General features: G+C 40.7%; 2 protein-coding genes across 2 annotated transcripts; one reads left to right on the forward strand and one right to left on the reverse strand.

The window, feature by feature from the left end:
- Nucleotides 1-12728: 12728 nt before the first annotated feature.
- LOC131539206 (uncharacterized) lies at nucleotides 12729-18848 on the reverse strand. Its single transcript, XM_058773605.1, has 5 exons — nucleotides 18698-18848; nucleotides 15226-15282; nucleotides 15101-15139; nucleotides 14815-15006; nucleotides 12729-13279 (listed from the first exon to the last, which is right to left on the reverse strand). Exons 1-5 carry the CDS (start codon nucleotides 18846-18848, stop codon nucleotides 12729-12731), a joined length of 990 nt encoding a protein of 329 aa, XP_058629588.1.
- A 1346-nt stretch (nucleotides 18849-20194) lies between these two features.
- Nucleotides 20195-21440, forward strand: LOC131539521 (ecto-ADP-ribosyltransferase 5-like; the record flags this gene model as incomplete). The annotated part of the gene is made up of 3 exons (XM_058774154.1): nucleotides 20195-20280; nucleotides 20830-20906; nucleotides 20982-21440. Coding segments are annotated over exons 2-3 (507 nt in total), but the record flags the coding sequence as incomplete, so codon positions are not given.
- Nucleotides 21441-21450: the final 10 nt, after the last annotated feature.

Here is a 21450-nt window from a genome sequence, read left to right on the forward strand (position 1 = left end):
GAAAATGGCACCCACCTCCTTACTGCTTCTCAGTAACAATAAGGCTTCAACACATTAACTTCTGCTGCCATCACATCAGGGGCCTTTACCATGAAGCCAGATTAGCTGGCTAGCCAGGTAAATTTCAGTTTATTTTGCACCAATCCTGGGTTTTAGGTACAGCTAACCTGCTCCGGGGGAGGTTATGTTCTGGGTTAGAGATATCAAACTGAAATTGGACCAATCAGATGTGAGCAAAGTGACACATGTTTGATGCAAAAAAGTCACTCCCCTAGTTTCTCTTTCTCAAAATTGAATGTCACTATATAATAAAAAATAAATAAATAAAAAATAGCAACAAAATTGTCTGGCTTTAATGATAATATTTAGAATTATTTTATATTATTTATACAATTATTATATGATTTAAATTATTATTAGTAATCCATTACACACAAGCAATCTCAGTTTAACAATTATTATAGTAGTATTTATTTTAAATGAATAATAATATATACAGATCATATGTAATTATAAATAAGCTGTAGAATCAATAGATAACACTTTAAATATTACTACATGTGACCTTACATATTTGAGTCTGTATCGCTATAAATTATCAACTATATAAACTAACTTCACAAGTTATGACTGCACTGAGCAAGATCATTTCTGTCATTTGTCCTCTTTCATGGACAAGTACTTTCTTCAGTGTAAATGAGTTTAAATTCCTCATATTCTTCAGTCTCTTAACCTTTAGTTAAATAGTTTTTGATCTCGTTGACTCGCGAGAAGTGAATCACACTTGCTCTGTGTTGCAAGTGTAGTGATTTTTGCTTTCGCCAATCTAGGGAGGCGAAATGGTTTAGTGATGGGTACCCGCGTCACCAATGACGTTATGATATTTGGATCACGTGTCACTTAAGGTGTGGTTATGAGTACATCACATAAGAAAGATTGGTGGGATCTCTAACTTGTAGAACCTCTTTCTGTATCATCAACACAAGGAACTGAAAAATAAAATAGAATTTATTAACAAAAAATAGACAAGAGTAATCAACAACTACTAAACGAATACCATAAATGAAATAGGAATAAAGTGCATAAGATGCATAAAATGCAAGTGATTATGTTGGGTGTTGCAATGTCAGAGCTACGTTATCTGGAAAGATAAACTGTTGCTACTCTGAAATAAATAAGGTGAAGAACCTTATTATGCATCAAACAAATACATGAAAGATTTGCTGTAAACTGCAATCAGCTATATGATATCTAATGTAAATTAGAAAAATCATATACTGATAATATACAACAATGCCAAGGTCTCTGGAAGAGGTTTGGATAAGTGATAGTTACGTTCTCTGTGGTCGAGTGAGCAGTCCAGTGGCGGTGACTTCATCCACTGGTTGTGCTGGTAACAATGCAGTGGGGAAAGGAGCAGAAATCTGTTTCGACAGCCTTGAACACGAAGCGCTGGAGAATGCTGATCTCCTGGAGCACCAAAGGGTCCTAGAATCTGGAACACGCAGATGTGGCCCTGGAGTAGGTGCAGAAGGTCAGTAGTAAATATGGCATGGCTTGTGACAAAAATGATTTATGACCCTTGATTTATGGCTCCCCCCCCCCCCACACGGCCCACACACATCGGGACCACTCAGGTCGTGTTGACCCCTTGACCCGTTAATGAGATCCAGATGTGAGGATTGGAATGTGTGAAATTCCGACGTCATCCGGGGATGAGATATGTTGTTTGTACAAGTGTAAAACCATAAATGAGCTGTTGGGTAATGTTTTGAAGATTTTATGCTCATCCTGTGCGGGGTTTGCCCATCTGTGAACCACGTGGCGGTTGCATTCTGAGGAGCTCTTAGATAAATAGACCGGGGTATTTCTGTGGGAAATCAGAAAAGAGCTGTGAAACACATAGACATGGATGCCTCATACTCGCCTAAAACTCCTGAGAAGGAATGGAATGAAGAGATGATGGAAAATCTGACTTTGGCACGAAGAAAGCCGTACAGCGGTAATTTGTGGTTGGCAAGGTTTCTCCGCGAAAATTCTGAATGTGCGAGAGAGGAATTTTTCCTGATCAGCGGACGTATATTCGGGTACATATTTCACAAATCGGATCGAACGGTTACGCTCTACACGTCTGACGAAACCGACGAATTTGTACAGGATCAAGACCCCTGCCTGATATTTCCTGAAAAAGATTGGCAATTATTTTTCAATCGTATCTGGAAAGATCTGAAAGATTGTGGAGAAGAGCCTTTGTACGTTGGGGAGTGGGATGGGGTAGCTCCGAATATCCGGTACCGAGTGGCCGGTGATCATGCTCAAAAGAACCCGGAGGACTGCGTGTACATATTCGCCTGCGAAGACAAGACAAAGCTTAGTGACCTTTCGGAGCGTGACCCGCATAGAGAATATCACGAAATGTTCAGCCTTAAGTTTTTGTTCAAGTGGTGCGATCTGCATTTGCTTTTTTCGATCGTAAACAAAATATTCAAGTGGTGCAGCATACATGACGGATACAGCAAAATTAAAACACAGCTGTTTCACCCCGAGAGAAACCCTCGCAAGGGGGTGTTACCATCCCCGCCCATCTACTACAGCCATTATAAAGAACAGTAAGACGGCACTCCTACACAGCGTTTCCAACATATCTCAAGAAGACTCTTTACAATGCGATTATGCTCCTTTCAATCTCAAAGCTTCTGATGATAATGCTGTCGATCATCTTTCGACAGACAACGCCCGCTCACCCGACCTGCGCAAAGAGTGCTTGGATAAATTCTGCACGGAGCTCGGATACCGCAACCTGAGTTACCTAAAGGACCTGTGTACCACCTCCACCCGCACGTGATTTGACACAACAGACGGATGCTTCAACGGAAAAGGTTTCAGAATCATAAAAGCCACGATCATGCTGCTGCTGCAACACATCATCGACAACAAACTAAGGGACGAGTGCGAGGGGTGCGCAACGGACCATCTGAGCCAGCTGCAACATTCCTGTCTGTTTGAGCCTGACGCCTACTATTTCGACTCACGCTTTGACGAGCTGTGTCGCAAACTGTTCAAACCCGATCTTCAGACCATTATCGACTTCACTCTACGCCGCTACGGTTTAATGACCAACAACATTCTGAGGATTCAAGGAACTACCGGTGCTATCCTGCACGAATTAAGAGACAAGCCATTCATCGTCGCAAAGCTGCAAGAAATCAGAGAAAAGCTGCTGGACGACTCATACAAGAAAGTCGTTTACGACGCTGTGGATCTCTGGCAAAGCAGCGTGACCGCCCCAGGAGTGTGACAACATGGGGTCTGTGTGTAGCGGAATAAATTTTTTCAGAGACATCTTGTTTACCCCCCATTATAAAGGACAGATGATCAAAATGATGCTTGCGGCTGTCGATCGCGCGTGTGATCCGGAGAAATATTACGAGGGGGAAACGACACGTATAAAAAATCTCATGAAACAAATGCATGTTATAAGAGGTCTGACCGACTCTTGGTCTGAATTGACTGACATTTGCGTAAACAGCTCCGATAGCTCCTCTGCAATGCTCCGAAAAATTCTAGATGAGATATCTGCAGCCGGTGAAGAGTCCTTTGTATGTGCACGTATGTAACCGATGTATGCGTGAAGCTTGTTTCAAAAAATTAGAAAAACAAGGTGTACGAGATGGTTGAAATTCTGGTAAACTACATACTAGATCGCAGTTATATGGCCTGTGTAAATTGTCTTTACTGTTTAGATAGTATATAACCCATTTTATTTCTATTCTCATTACTATGCATTCATTTTGAAATCTGTTCTTATCACTATGTACTCATTTTGAATTCTATTCATGTTGCAATGTAACCATTTTTATTTCTATTCTCATTACTATATATTCATTTTGAATTCTATTCTTGTTATTATGTAACCAATTTTAAATTTTATTTCCGTCACCATTTTAAAAACTATCTCTTTATTTTTAATAAAAGACTGAAACGTAACGCTTGTGCGTGTTATTCTTTTGAGGACGGTTGAAACATAACAACATGTCCGAGCTCATGAAAAAAGTTTATTACACGCCTGCCAACCCCGGTTCTTTAGGAGGTAAAAAACGGTTAAAAGATGCGGTCTTAAAGGATACCGGCATCCGTCTGAGTGATAAACATGTCTCGGACTGGCTGGCTGGGAAGAATGCGTACACGCTACACAGAACGGCGCCCATTAACTACAAACGTAATAGAGTCGTGGTGTACGGGATGGATACGCAGTTTCAAGCGGATCTCGTCAACGTGTCGGCCTATTCCAAATATCTGTTGACATGCATCGACGTATTTAGCAAGTACGCATGGCCTCGAACGTTAAAGAATAAGAGCGGGGTCGAGGTTACTAAAGCGTTCGAGTCTATACTCAAAGAGGGGCGCGTTCCAAAGAAATTGCAGACGGATAGGGGAACCAAATTTTTTAACAAACATTTTCAAGATTTGATGAAAAAGCACGACGTTCAGCATTTTGCTACGGCTACTGATTTGAAGGCCAGCGTCGTGGAACGATTTAATAGATCGTTAAAAAGCCGAATGTGGAGATTTTTAACCGCTACAAATTCACGGAGATACACAGATGTGTTGCAAGATATTATGCAGGGGTACAACTCCAGCTACCATCGGAGTATTAAGATGAGACCTGTGGACGTCGACAAAGAAAATGAAGGCGTAGTGTTTCAAAACCTGTACGGAGGTATGAAGAAGAACGATCATCCCGTATTTAAATATAGAGAAGGGGATGTCGTCAGGATTTCTAAAGTGCGAGGACCGTTCGCCAAGGGTTATGAACAGAACTACACCGAAGAATTTTTCACCGTATCCGTGTGCATTCTGCGTAATCCTCCCGTATACAGGTTGTCTGATTATGACGTGATGTCATCGACGGCGTGTTTTATGAAGAAGAGTTACAAAAAATAATCGTGAGCGAAAATAAGGCGTTTAAGGTGGAAAAGATTTTAGGGGAGAAAAAACAGGGACGATCTACGCTAGTTTTAGTGAAATGGTTAGGATGGCCTTCGAAATTTAATAGCTATATAGACAAAAAAGCTGTGTTGGACTTGTAAAACCTTAAAACGCATACGCCTTTACCAAAAGAGATCATTCGAGTAAAGGATTACCATGGATGACCGCGGTTTCTACGTCACGTTGCCGTGCAACGCCTCTTTATCAGTTTATCCTGAAAATTGCATATCTAGTTATACGACCAGGCTAGCAAAGACTATAAACCTGAAAGGAGAGTGGCAAGTAGGTCTTGCTGAGATCGAATATCCTAGAAGCTGGTACAGCTTTAATGATGACGACGGGATTTTCAGTTTGCAAGTCTACCCCGCCCCATCCCAGAAACACGCTAATAAACCGGGCGAAGAGGTGTTTAAACGGCTATCGGGGATGTCCGTATCAAGGAATATCCAAATAACCGGGGGGTACTATGAGAATGTTCGTGCAGTGATCGGCGCGATAAATGCGATTATCGCCCCCGGGGCTGTATTAAGCTACGATAAATTAAAAAACAAAGTCCAACTGGTAGCTAAGCCCAACATTTCGGTAAGCTTCCACGGGAAACTAGCCGCTATTTTAGGGATGAAACCCGGCGAGGCTTTAGGACGTGCCGCCTATCACGAAAAAGCTGATTTTACAAAGAGCGTTATTACGGATGCTCCTCACCAGGCCCCATTACGCAACGGTCAACAAGTCGCTCATCACGGACATCGTCATAGAATTAAAGGACGACCAAAACCGCGAAATACCATTTTCTTACGGGAAAGTTATTGTAAAACTACACTTTAGGCCTGTGAAACAATCTGTGCTTTAAAAATGGCTTATTACAACCCACGTGGGATGAATGCCGCTGATTATGTCGATTATTATCGAAATCAGGCCGGTGGCGGACTACCGGGATATGCGGGCGGTGCCGTTATGTACGGGGCCGGTCTAGGAGGTCTTTTCAGAGGTCTGTTTAGGTTGGCCATACCGTTGTTAAAAAGGGGATTCAACATCGCTAAACCGCACCTGAAATCGGCCGCTAAAAATATAGCGACCGACGTTGTCTCAAACGTTCTGTCAAGATCCTATAACGATAACTCTAAAGCCCAAGACGGTTCGGGGCTAATGGTAATGGCTCGTAAGAGAATGTCTAAACCTCCCGGTATGAGGAGGTGTGGCCGTTCAATAAAGAAAACAAGGCGTGGACCTAAGAAGGTCTCAGTCACACGCAGAAAGCGTAAGAAGACTACGAAGCGAAAAGTCTCGGCTAAGAGAACCATTTTCTAACATGGCGTTACTGCACCGCATGTTGGGAGAGTGTATTAAGTCCTAATTGGATTTGTTTACAGTCCCGCTGATGCAGACGGTTATCGAGAAAAACGCCTATTTAGAAGTACCGCCTTTATCGGCTATATCGGACTCGTCGCCTCTGGAGTTTTTTATCCCAGGAACCGGCGAAGATTACATTGACCTAAATAACACGTTGATGTTTCTACGTCTTAAAATCACAAGACCTAATGGGGGAGACATCCCAGACCCCGCAAAGGTAGCCCTAATCAACTATCCAGGAGCTACTATATTTTCACAAGTTGACGTCAGTCTCGGCGACCGATTGATATCTCAAAGCTCGAGCACCCTTACCGATTTATCATCGAGAGTATTATCAACTACAGCAAAGATACGCTGGAATCGCTTTTCTCAGCAGGTCTGTTTTTCAAAGACACGGCGGGTCACATGGATGAAACCGATCCTGTGGGACGTAACGCCGGTCTGACCAAGAGATCGCTCTACACCACCGGGAGCGGTGTTGTGGAGTTTCTGGCACCTATTCACAGCGATATCTTCTTTCAAGAAAAATTAATGCTAAACGGTGTCGACATAAAAATACGAATGATCAGAGGCAAAGATGAATTCTGTCTGATGACAGGCGAGGACGTGGCCTATAAACTAAATATGGTCGATTACTACTGAACAGAAAAATGAACACTATACAACTCACGGCCGTCATGGACACAATTTCGTGTAACACTCATTTTCTCGGGGTGCTTCCGAGCGATCATCTGACTGAAAGGCCGTTAAAGACCTTACCGGCGCTGGCTATCGTTAACACGAACCCTTCTGACCTGCTGGGACAGCACTGGGTTGCCGCTTATTTAACTCAAGAGGGTACCGGTTGTTTTTTCGACAGCTTCGGCCATGCTCCTGACAGCGATCGCTTTCCAACGTCCATCAAAAACTTTTTAATAACCAATACCTCCGTCGTGTTATATTCTACTAAACGGGTCCAGGATTTTACTTCAGACGTGTGCGGTCAGCACTGTGTGTTTTTCCTATATCACATGGCCAAGGGTCGCGAGTATAGCCAAGTGATGAATTTGTACAGCGACGATTATATTAAAAATGATAAAATGGTGTCGCTATTTGTGAAAAGACTTGGATCTAATGTTTGTAATGAAAAAATGTTTTCGTGTATTCATTGCGTGCAGACGTGTATTTCATCTATGTTGCATGATTGAATTATCCAATGTATTTGATTGATCGTAAATAAAGACTCTTAAAGCCAACATCGGTTTACAGACATTTATTGAAAAAATATTGAAACGTTAGGTATACACAACATATAAAGATTACGTCGCTAAAATTCTAACCACGGTCTTCGATCGATAGTCGGTGATTTGAACGCAGGTCCATCGGTCCTCAGAGCTCGTGAAATTCTCTTTTTGGACGTCTTTTTAGAAGAACGCGAGGGTTCCGGCGTGTATACGATATCTCCAGGCTTGCTTTTTAAAGAACTAATCGTACGTCTAACATGATTATTCGGTACGGTAGAAAATGGTATGTTTAATTCGGCAAACGCCTGCAGAAACTCCGACCATCCTAGATGTCTTCGGTCATCTCGGACCTGGTGCGGCGCTGTAACATTTTTTAGCAGATCGAGCATGTGCGAGCCTGGCACGGGTTTACCCTTAAACACAAATTTGCCCGATTCGTTCCAAGCACTGAGTCCTTTAGCTTTAGACATTTTGTCTAATATGTATCGACTGTTTTTCACGCTTCTCGCAGGCACGTTCTTCAGAAATTTGTCTACGACGTCTTCCGAACCCCCGTCATCTTCGGCCGAGGTATTGGGGGAAACATCTTTATGGCCAGGATTGGGATTTGGTAACGATAGGGTTAAAACAGCGTTCTCACGATCCCCTTGTTTAGCGATAGTTAAAAACCTAGTTAGTATGTTTGAGTAAAGTTTGACTTTTTCACGTTGATCTAAATCGGTCCTGAGTAAAATATTTCTTATGGCCGTATCCAGATCGTTCTCTACGATCTGTTGAATGTTCTCACGAGGGGTTCCGGATTTCAGCATATCCAACTGGTTCTGGGGAACAAGATACATCTTCTCAGAGTACATGCTCAACCCTGTCTAGACGCTATTAACCCTTTAAAACCGGCTGTGTCGGCGCCGACACATCAGACCAAGCTGTATTCATGTTACCATAACTCTTCTACCGTTTGCACTATCAAAATAATTCAAATTGCTCCTGATAGCAGACAACATGCGCTTTTCGGCAATATATGGCTTATTACGGTAATTTCTTGCGCTCCGTCAACAAATGACGGCAGATTTCCAGGAGAGCGGGAAGGGAGAATTTGAATGGAAAGATAGGGAGCGCGGAGTTTGTTATTGCATAAAATAATAAACAAAATGAACAAAAACATGGTCAAGGAGTAGTAAACAGCATAAGAGTCGATTAGGATGATTTTTGATGAGACTTTGGGAGCAGGCTGAGTGAGACTTTTTCACATGTGGTGTGTGCATCGCTATAATGACTCCGCGCATGTAAATGAAAGGGTGCATGCATGTACATGTATGTGTAAATCTTTTTGGACTTGTGCGTTCCCGCTGGCTTCGCTCATCATGTCGTCCAAAATCAGAAGATTAGCTTTGTTGACGGGAAGTAAATGATCATCATTCAGAGACGTGGGTATTCCTTCAACAAATTTAATGTCGTACAATTTAAGCAGTTCATCATACAGAGGTTGCCAACAATTGTAAATATAAGCAATGTTTTCAATTTTTTTAGAAATCATATTTAAACCATTCTCCATCAGACGTTTTACAAAATAGGTTTTCCCGCTTTTGGAAGTCTAAAGTGTTGCAGTCTAAAGTCAAATTCAGAAGCATCCCGTACCCCTCTATGCATCATCGAATCAGTAGCCATAAGGAAGAGTATTGAAATCGGGTAAAAGCCTGCGCTTATTATACACCACCTTGAACCTTTTGTCGACTGACTTGTTGTGCAACGTGAGATGCTTTTTATCCCTCACGATATTTTCAGCACGAGCCAGGATGTATCGCGTATCGTCGCGAGATGTCACATAGTTGCTAACCAGACCAATCAGGGAATCTAAGCGGATAGCTTGAGAATTTTTAGTGTTCAGAGTTATACCCTTAGCCTTCATGCACACTTTTCCTTTGGCGGTACGGTAGCCGTAGGATTTAGGTCCGCTGGAACACAACTCGGTGATGTAGTCCCCGTCCCCTATTTCATCCGTCAGCTCCCCCAAATGATCTCCGAGAGGAGGCATCCAGTCACTGTCCCTAGACACAAAAATTACGCTGTCTGTGTCCGAGTATAAAACACGGTTGCCGAGTTTGTCCATCAGGTCGTACAACTCCGTCGTAAATGCTCCTATAAACACGTTAATGTTGTGAGTCTGTCGAACATCACCTTTGGGGGGACGATGCTGGACAAGCGCTACGTCGTCCGAGACGAATGTGAAAAATTTCAGGGTATCGGTTTTACCAAAAACGATCCTGGTGAAATCTTCAGGGTCTTTCACGAGGGTGGTTTGTGCTAAGTCCTCTGTCATAGAGAACCTCCCCCATAAACTATTAAGCAATAGCTTGTTTATAGACCTCTGAGCGGGGTTGTGACTGATTTTTTTCAGGGTCGAGACGAATCCCCTCTTTTTCATAATATTCTTTTTTGGGGGTGACCGATCGGATAGCTTTTCCTTGCTTGACAGTAGGGGTATAAGCTGGTATCGACATATCTTATTTTCTCCCCTTCACTCGTCTTGTGATAGAGTTTGTAAGCATTAGTTCTCCCTCCAAAAAGTGCATCTCTAGGCTTCAGTCTCTCTGGAGCAGAATAAGTACTCATAAACTCCATCACCGCGGGGTCGGTATGCTTCATTTTGTGCCATTCACACTCTATTTTCCAAAGAGTCTCTATTTTCAAGCCGTACGCATTTTGCAGAATTTCAACCTTGTTGTCAAACAGTCTTATCCTACAGTCTGAGAACGCCAAAAGGTATGCCTGACAAGGGGTGGGTTTTATGGGGTTCGAAGCAGCATTCGTGACCATGGTGTAAACAGCCATTGTATTCCAACCCGTACCCGTATCTTTTTCACAAACTCGAGCCATTCGATCGACGCGTTAGAGTAAGTCTTGTGCTGCTGGACGTACATGTTATTATGCGTCAGAGCCAGAGTGTCTCTGTCGAGATAATGCGTTTTGAAGACCCCCATACAACAGCTCGCAAGAGTGGTAAAGTTGAACGGATCGAGTTCGGTGCAGTGTATGAACGCTTCTCTGTATTTCATGCACGCTTCGCGTAATAAGATGACGTCGTTCACGCCGTACACGTACAGTTCCTTCCTGAGATGGAAGAATTTACCCGAGACCGTGCTGTACCATGCATCGAATTTTGCCTGGTCTTTATCCGACATGTTTTCATACCCGTAAAACTTTTTGTCGGGGTAAGGACCCTCATAATTGCCATTTTCAGGTCTATTGAAATTATGGGGGAAGTAGCCTTTTTCCGTCGTGGTCAGGTTTAGAGCCGCGGGTGTCTTAGACAGAGCCATTTGGATGAAGCTGTAACTATCTATGTATCTCTGAGCATAAGCTTCGTCGTACATGAAAATTAATTTACATCCTTGCATGATGATGTCGAGAGTAATCCCCGCTTTGCAAAAATACTCGAGAATTAGAAAAGAGTCGAATCTGGAAGCGTAATGGGCGATGAAACAATCGTTCGCCATCAAAAGTGATAGCGCAAACAAAATTAGCGACGTGTCTACCGTTTTCATAATGAGTTTCAAAATCATAAAAAATATAATTTTTGCTAGGTTCCTTGGGTGGTTGGGGCTGAATGTAACAGAAATGTAACCCTGTGTTATGCAGCTCTTCCCCGCAATTGCTGCATCGGTGGGGTGAGCATTTGTGCCGATCGATGGGGCCTTTAATTTCGTAACGTCTGTTACATAGTTTGCAATATTTTATAGCGTCGCAAGGGGGTTTCTCTTTGCCGGGCGGAGTCTTCTTGTGCATGGTGTAACAGTAGCTCGAATTGCAATAGCGCCGACAATTGGAACAGTGAACGGTTCTTTTAGGGTATTTGAAACAATCTCGGTCGAAACAGACGTACTTACAATGGTGATCTCGGATTTTCTCGTAGCCTTTATAGCAGAAACGGCATACGTAGCTAGCCCCTATGAACGACGTCAGATTCAGAATCATGTAGTAATGTTCATCTTGTAAATAAAGAAACACGGTTTTAGGTTGAATTTCGCCGTGATTTTTGAATGTTTCTAACGCGCCTGCGCTCGTCCTGTAAAAAACTATGATTTTGATATCTAGCAGGTTTTCAAACCTCTCTATATTGTGAAGACCGATCTTGTCTTGGATCGAAAAACCTGCATCGTTGTGGATCACGGTCGGACGGTCGGACTTTCTAATTCACTCTCGGGTAATTGCGGCTCGAGAAAACATGCGAGACAGATAGAGAGACATAAATTATTAACAGAATTCAGGGGCTACGAATAAACTCAACTTTTTTCTTTTAATCACCTGCTGTAATGGGACATCTGTGAGTTTACGACGCTGTCCCCCTCCTCCTTGCCTGTTCATGGCCACATCGACTTCGATCTCGACAGAGTCGTCGGACAATAACTGATCGTCGTAATTATTGCCGGGTGTTAAAACGGCGTTAACAGGGATCTTCAGACTTTCACCAATCATCGTCATATTAATAACGTTAGAGTCACCGCCGATACGTCTTGCAAAAAACACAATTTCCTTAATTTGTTTGTGCAATAAAATGTGATACGATGCTAAATCCGTAGCCCTTATTTCGCGCAGATTCATAGTCCTTCGCAATTCCACGCTGTTAAATCGCGGCCTAGGTATTACGTGATACCCGTTTGCGACCCCCGTGCGGCTGTGCGGCGCAGGAAGTCAATGGTCGCTCTGTCTCATTATTACCTGTGGGGGGAGCTGATGGACACCTAGCGCCTTCGGATGTACCGCTGCTCTGTTCATTGCTTTGACCGCTGGTCATGGCTATTTATCATGGTCTGCAAAAGTTTGCACACATCATTTTGCACACAGCGTTTAGATATTGTTCTACTTACGATTCTAATAGTTGAAAATCATTTTGAGTCTGATCATAATTAACTGTCATTTCTGCAGAATTTGGATAGTAATCTAACAATCGTTGTAATATATCACACAAGTTATGGGACCTCTCTGTGTGCATTTCAATGACATTCTGCAGCAGGTCTGAGAGAGATTGGTTTGAATGACAACTATGAACATTTTCAGCATCCATTTTTAATTTTATTTAGATACAACAAAAGTGATCAATTGGGTAATACAAAATATAATGTTGTTAACAAATAGAGAAACAAACCGATTAAGACACACTGTGGAAAATCAGAACAAGGAAAAATCTGCATCAAAACTAGAAATATGAATATGTAGAGTGTCATTAAGGCTAGAGAGAAGACTCACGATCAAGCGTCTTTCCCTTAATTTTTCGAGTAAATTGTCGTGAACAACACCAAAATTTTCAGCCACCCCTGTTTGCAAACTGCGCAAACGATTCTCTGATGATTGATGCTGCTGATTTAAAATACCTTGTTGCTCGTGAGCCCTCGCATCCTGAGCATCCATTCGATTAAGAAGTTCATTGAAGAATGTGTCCTGTCTTTTAAGAACCTCGCTGAAGAATGAGTCCTGCCTGTTAATCAACTCTTCGCGCAAAGCGTCAATTCTTTCAACAATTTGCACACTGTTCTGACGGTCCTCCGGCAGCGATTCAGTTTCCACTTCTTCCTCAGCAAGATCTTGAAAAGCGAATGGGGTTTGTCTGCCTCTCGGGGGTAATTCGTCACTACCTTTGCTGTTCCAGCTGGCTCTCTCCCATTCGTTCAGTTGCGTATCTGTCCAACGTTGGACGTTATTCATACGCTCTCGGTCGCCATCTTTAGAACAAAAGAGTCAAAATTAAAGTCGGTCGTCTAGAACAGTGGTTCCCAAACTGGGGGGCGCGACCCCTAGGGGGGGCGCGGAGTTATGATAAGGGGGGCGCGGCAAGGCTAGTGTACATACAGTCAGCCGATATTTATAGGGACGCACCGAAATTTCAAAAGAGAAAAACGGTCCAATGAGCCGAAAATATCTGCCGCGCCGCCCGGCAGTATTCAGCGCGCACTCTCTCTCTCTCTCTCTCTCTCTCTCTCTCTCTAATCACTGCCGTCTTGACACTCCGCTGAATATTCCGCTCTATGAATGTGCGCAAAGCAAAGTCCTCTCAAATAACGCGCCAACAGAAAATTTCAATGTATACTTGTTCCTTTTTGCAATAGCGCTATTGTGATGTAACATGCTGTAGTACAGATGTACTGCACAACGGTGGTAAAATGACGCCACCCTCTCGTGACGCGATGTTCTGCTCACGTGCTCTGATAATAATAGATTTGTAGGACTATAAAAAAAGTTATATTCGATTCGGTTTCATAGAACTGAATAAAAATAATATATTGATTGATATTTAATATTAATAGGCTATATTTTCTGTCCAATTTTGTGTTACTTTCAATAAACGTGGTTATTTTATTGGCTTGTGATTTTTAAATTCAGTATCATTAAAATTGAGTTAAATTAAAAAGTCTTACAAAAATGACTTAATATTATTTAATAAAATAATAAATAATTATTACAAAGCAGTTTTGGTTTCGGCCATTGATGTCACCTCTGATTCAACAACAAGGCTTCAGTTTAAGTCCAAGGCATTGGCTGCATTTTGGATTGGAGTGGAAAAGGACTACCCATTGCTGGACAGGAGAGCCCTGGCAATACTCCTTCCTTTTGCCACATCCTACCTATGTTAGATAGGGTTTTCTGCAGTTGCCTCAATCAAGACAAAATACAGATCAAAGCTGGACATTGAAAATGAGCTAAGAGTGGCAGTCTCACAGCTGCATCCCCGATTTGAGAGGATCTGCAGCACAAGGCAAGCCCATCCCAGTCACTGAAAAGACTGTGGGACTAGTAAGAATAAGTCTAAATCCTGCAGTTCAAAAATGTTCATTTTTGACAACAAAGAGAAAATCTGTTGAAAACAATTAATACTGTTACATAGTTAAAAATAATAATAATAATAATAAATAAATAAATGTTGAAGCTGCATGCTTTATTTGTAATGCTTCTACTATTGACTAGTTACTTATTTAGTTTTTTTTTTTCAGTAAGTTGTCACACACTGAATTTGTGTTAATTACCATTAATGAATTACAATGTTTCAAACAAATCCTCCTGGAGGTGTGTTTGTGTGTATGTGTGGGTGTATGGGTGTGGGGGTGGGGGTGGGGGGCTTCATTTTTTTTATTCTGCAAAAGGGGGGCCCGGCAGAAAAAGCTTGGGAACCACTGGTCTAGAACAGGGTCATGTCTGCGGTGCGAGCTAAAAATATTGTCTAGTTAACAGAGGATCTATGAAGGTGTACGGGTAATCTCACCGTCGACTGCTTCTTCAACCGTTCTGGTTGGAGCCACGACCGCGACTTGTCCTTTCTTTCTCTCGGGGGCAGTCGGTGACGCGTCAGCCTCTCTCGGTCGCTTCTGTGTATCCGCGTTGCTCGGACCGGGTGAATGTTCCTCCTCCTCGTCCTCCTCAGTTAGATCGATAATCGCGTCTTGCGACACAACCCCTGGCAGATCTCAAAAATAATTAAAGATGTTATAAATTATTAGATGAATTATATTAGCGATAAAGAATAGGACGTAAAATATGAATGTGCTCACCCTCTGTGTCGCTTACAGCGTTATCAACTGTCTCTCTCGCTGCAAATAAAAGGTAATATTTCAATCATAATTAATAAAACGTCTATGAATATCGGAAAAAGTAATAAACGTACGATCATTCTTACCAAATAAATCAATTTGTTCAAAAGACAGCTCTTCCATTGAAATCAGACCGCTAGCACCTAGGACAAAACAGAAGAGAGGATGATTATGAAATATGATAAGTTATGCGATAAAATTTCACTATATCACTATATAATTACCTTCTAATTTCGCCTATCAACGGCAGATGGTAGTGCGACGCTAACTCGGAACAAACAAACAGTCGTCATAAATTATGCCAGTGATTAAAAAATATTAAATTTAGGAATAGATAATATTATTTAAGCGCTTTAAAAATGATGTGATGTAAACATATGTAAAAATGAGTGTTGATTTGTCTATAAATGGAATAAAACAACATTTACTGTCATCGTCCATTGATTTAAACTGACATTCTATAAGAAACAACAAAACACAAAATAATGACATTTAAAATTTTTCCCCCAAAGACTGGAATCAAACCCCATGCCTAAGCGCACGCTTCTCCATAGCCAGGCTTGCTACCGCTAGACCACATAGTTTGTTGAGTAAAGGACGAAATTAACAATGGTTGAGAGTTACAAACACAAACAAAAACTTATCAGTCATAAAGAGTTTTTAAAAAGTTTAAAAAGCATCAACATTGTGTATATTACAAGCACAAACAATTTAAAAAACTTGGAAGCCATTAAGAGTTTGCAAGTTAAAAGTTTAAAAGCATGCATGGACAGCCACAGACACGTACAACCATTCAAAATTTTATCTCAATCATTAAATATACTCTAAAACTAATATCCAACAAAAACACATTGCCAAAACAGTTAAAGAAATTTTTCATTTTCTCCCTAGACTCTGGGCTCGAACCCCCGTTCTTTCGTACCCGTCGCATCGCAAACACACACGGCTAACTGCTGGGCCGCGCTACACTTCCATGCAAACTCAAAATAAACAATGGTTGGGAGTTACAAACACAAACAATTAAAAATAAAAATAAAAACTTAGCGGCCATAAAGACTTTAAAAAGTTTCAAAAGCATCAACATCGTGTATATTACAAGGACAAACAATTTTAAAACTTGGAAGACATTAAGGGTTTGCAAGGTAAAAGTTTAAAAGCTTACATCGACAGCCATAGACGCGTAAAACCATTCAAATGTACTCTCAAACATTAAAATGTTTTAAAGATAATATCCAACAAAAACACATTGTCAAAACCGTAAAAAAGAAGTATTTAACTATCCCAAAGACCCAGGCATGAACAGAACTCAAAATAAACAGAAATCGATTAAAAGTCCATTCAATCCATAATGCCCTACGACAAAAAAGGAGCCAGACTTAAACATTAGTCAAACAGCCATAAATCCGATCGGATATGAAAAGATTACAAATTAAACTAGAACAATCGGACGTCTAAATTATATATCGTTTTAAATTGTATCAAACAAATGACCAAGAAAAAGCGTAAAATAACAACTAGACCGACTAATAAGACGGTCCACTAGCCTCTGGAACATAGGTCTACGTGACAAATCATGTATTTATTGAATAAATGTGTGCCTGTTTCACCCTAGCCGTACCCTAATTTACTCAAATAGTCTAATAACAGGCTTTTTAAAGGAAATAAATAGAACTTACCGGTTATGGCCATTTCCCCAGAAATGTTGCAAGAATTTCCCCAAAAAAAAGCTAAAGAGGTCCAGGGGATCTCTTGAAGAAAAAAAAAATGTCTTTGTCCGTTCCTAAACATTCACGGTATTTAAAGGACCTGTACTGCAAATTTATTGTCTGTGAAAATAACCAGGACAGCGTGTCTGATCGAAATCATTTATTTTGGCACGGTTAAAATCGAAACACATGTGCATGCACATAGAGCTGTTATTTAAACAAACTTCTTAAAATAAACCCTAAAATTATGCTGAGAGTTCCATCTCTATAAACACGACCAAAATTGCCGGTGCAGATAGGCGAAATAAGCAAAACATTGTGAAATAAACATACCCTACGTCACATTCGCAGCCTAAAGGGTTGATTAGTTGTCATTTTAGATAAATAATTAAAAAAGTTTGAATCCCTTCCGAGCCGGGATTAGATAACCGATCAAAATGAACATCTAACCACGTCACATCAACGCTAACCACTGAGCCATCACTCCACTATAAAACTACTGAAATGTTACTACTTTTAGTTTAAAACATTCAATTTTGAAGATGTAAGAAATTTTTAAACAATGGTTTGATGTGAAATAAGACTTCAGACGTATTAGGGAAACATTAAAGCAATGTTATACATCTAATTTTTAAAATGTTTGCAAAACTTTCTCACTCGCAGCGGACAGAAATGGCAAGAGCGGTGGGGGCCTGCGTCTCTCACACACACACACACACACACACGAGGCAGACAGACAGGCACAAGCGTGCTCATTCTGCAGAGAGAGAGAGAAATACAGAACTAATGTTTCAACTAAACACAATTTGTGTAATCAGTTCATTTGAGGCCGACTGGTATACCATGAAGAAGTGATTCTCTGTTTTCCATGAAGAATGTAAGACTATTTTATTTGTTAAACTAAACATTTTTTTTATCCCTTCTCATTATTAGTCATGTTACCTATTTTATTTAAATTCTTTTTATACAACCAACAGAATATATGTGTGAGCGCGGGATTGTGTCTTAAAACTGCCCTGATAAAATTGTTTATTTATTCTGCTTTTACCCTTAAATTCAATATCTTTTTCTCAAGGACCCCAGAGATAGAGAGAAAGAGCGTGAGGGTGGAAACAGGGGACTTTTTCCAACTAAACACAATTTTTTGTAAACCTCTCATTCGTAGAATGGGGTTCCTTGCAAGAGGAGGAACTATTTTTTTCTCTTGAAGAAAAATGTAAGAGGGTTTTAGTTTATTTCCAATTCATTATTAGGAGTGTTATTTAATTACATTTTATGAAACCAACAGAATATATGTTTGTCTTAAAACTGACCTGTTAAAATTTATTCTGTTCATCCTTTTTTATACAACCATACGGAGAGAGAGTCCATAATACACCAGGCCTCGGAATGCAACCGGCTACCACTGCCACGTGGTCCGCAGATGGGTAAACCCCCCGGATGAGCATAAAATCTTCAAAAACATTACCCGACAGCTCATTTATGGTTTTACCATCAGACAAACACTTGTACAAACAACATATCTCATCCCCGGATGACGTCGGAATTTCACGCATTCCAATCCTCACATCTGGATCTCATTAACGGGTCAAGGGGTCAACACGTCCTGGGTGATAGCTATGTGGGTGGGCCACATGGGGGAGGGGAAAAGCCATAAATCAAGGGTCATAAATCATTTTTGTCACAAGCCATGCCATATTTACTACTAAGGTCCTTAGCCTGGAACACGCAAGCCAAGGTACCTTGGAGTGAAGGTTGGCTCGCTGGAGCTTAACCTTGTTACAGATGTCTGTGTGTCTTCTGCCTCTTTGGGCTAGAGACTCAGAACTTGGTTGATCTGTTAGTGTCTCACCCTTGCAGGCCGGAGACTCAGATCTGGTTGATCTGTTGCTGCCTACCCTGTAACAGGCCAAAGACTCAGAACAAGGAGTGTCTTTTGGGAAGGTACCTTTATCTCTTTTCGATGAGGAGGAGATTGCAATCTGGTGCTTCTCCATTTCCATGCTGTGATTGGCTGTTTCCATCAGAGTGGGGGAACACGGTGTGGCCCACCCTTCTTTCCTCCTGTGGAACTTATTTGCATAGTCCAAACACAAAGTTAGAAAAGTGTCACAAAGGTTTTACCAATGCATCATTCACTTACCAAACCACAACCAGAATACCCTTGGCAATGTTACAAACACATTAAGTCCAAACATGATGGAAGATTGAACTGTCATGCATGCATTCATTTGTCCATCAACAGCTGAGTTTGTGTAAGATGTTGCACTACACGTCGCTGTCACTAAGAATACTTATTTCTCTGAATAAGTAGGATGTGTGTGTTGTAGTTTGCATCAGTTTAAGGTTTGAGAACATAGTTATGAAAGGATTTGGATGAAGCTTTGTGATCTCTCTTTGTTTCACCCACTGCTGCTGCATCCAGAGGTCCTAAGGAATTTTATGGCAGTCACAGGCCAAAACCTTAGGAATCAGTCTGTTGGTGGGTGAAGGGCAGAAACTGCATTTGACCAATGAGAAGTCCTGTCCTTCCCGGGCTTTTTACCAAAGGTCTTCTTCTTGCCCTCTAAGAGGTGGACAGTTTGCTTATGTTAGTCCACCAAGATCCAATCAAAATGTAGCAAACCTTTGTCCACTATTGAGGTCAGAGAGGGGCCCCGCCATAAACTGGGCCCTGGAATGTGCTGTCCACTACACAAGTGTTTTTGCCTTAGTGTTTCCTTTTATTCTTATTATTTGCATTTATTTACGATCATAGTTGGTCCATTTATCGGAATATTTGGTTGATTGTAACCATTGTCGAGATTCGCTGTTTCTTGATGTCCGTATGTGCCTAATAATGCAGTAATGCAAACATTTTCTGTATACAGCACATTTATAAAGCAATCTCATTGTCACAACACTGCAGGATGACAGATCTCCTATAATCAATAACATGAAATTACTGCACTGATAAATTACAGCTGAAAACAACAACCACTATGTGACTGAATCCAGATATGCAGCATGAGTAACATGAGTAAAGAGCCTAAGGGGAATCAAACACTTGTTTATTTAAGAATATGCATACGTGCAGTTTCATATCCTGATGCAGAGATTCTAAGAAAATGTAAATATATCTGACTGGGTTATGCAATAATCTGTGGTTAAAGGGGTCATGACAGTGGAAATTAAATATTTAATAATTGTACAAGTGTATTGATTCATTTAAAAAAAAAAAAAAAAAAAAAAAAAAAGTTTGTATAAAAGCTATAACTTCCCAGAAGCATTGCAGACAATTTTTTATTTATTTATTTATTTATTTTTTGTGATATAAAAGAACTCATCAGCTTCCTCATCTGTTGGTTTAAATACTGCTGTTGTCACTGCTCCTCTCGTCATTGTTCCTGAGCTTCTGAAGAACCTCACAAAAAGACAACAATAACAGCTTATTAGGTAGGTCAAATAAAAGGTACATATAACAGCGTGTATAAATAGTATGCCAAATTAAAAACAAAAAAAACAAAAAAAACTTGTGGTATTGATGCGCAAAAATGGACTTTGGCGTGTATATGCTACGCAATGGGTAGGATCAGGGTTGTGGGGTAGATACGTATCATATGCACGGCAACAAATTTTGTATCGTATGCATGCAAAAAAATGCGTATTATATGCACGCCAAACACGTGTGTATTATATGCATGCCGAAGTCAATTTTTGCGCATCAATACCACAAGTTTTTTTTTTTTATTTGGCGTCCTATTTATACACATTTTCATGAGACCGGACTCAACAGGTTGTATTATTCAGTAAAACATCACAGGTTTATCACTGTATGATAATTTTCCACTTCCTCTTAAAGTTTTCTATTGCTTGTTTTGCGATCTAGCACAAAATTTGAATGTAAAACTATAATAATATTTTTAGTTTGCAAATTTATGCACCTATTCCTACTGATAATATATTAGTGAAATGCTGTTGTGTTCAGCATCTGCTCTTCACTAGATATACTGGAGAGATTCGACTGAATCAAGATGCTGCTGATGATTGAAGCTCTTCTTCTCATTTCAGCTACTCTACAGGTGAGCTTGACTTCTAGTATGAATATTTACAGACATAATACTGATGATTGATCATTATGATTTCTGTTGCTGCAGGATCACAGAGCTTCTGCCACTGATGGACAGATATTTCCATTGGATATGGCTCTAGATTCTGTTGATGACCTTTATGTCGGTTGCAAAAAGAGCATGGCTTGTCTGGTTGAAAGAGTATTGCTAGAGAATGAACTCAATAACTCATTTAAATTCAGAACAGTTTGGAAGGATGCTCTAAATAATTATGAGCTTCCAGAAGATGAATTGAAAATGTTCCATTCAGTTGCCATTTATGTGTACACTAACTCACGTTATGATCTATATCAGGATTTTAATAATGCTGTCCGTAGTGATCAACAAAAATACAAAGACAAGACATATACATGGTATACACTTCAGTTTTTGCTAACAGAAGCAATACAGATTCTGAAGGAAACACAAAATGGATGCAAGTCAACTTATCGTGGAACAAACGCTGAATTCAATAAGAATGTTCTGAACAAACAGGTTCGTTTTGGCTCATTTACAT

The sequence above is a fragment of the Onychostoma macrolepis genome, chromosome 04, assembly GCF_012432095.1.
Source record: "Onychostoma macrolepis isolate SWU-2019 chromosome 04, ASM1243209v1, whole genome shotgun sequence".
NCBI lineage: Eukaryota > Metazoa > Chordata > Actinopteri > Cypriniformes > Cyprinidae > Onychostoma > Onychostoma macrolepis.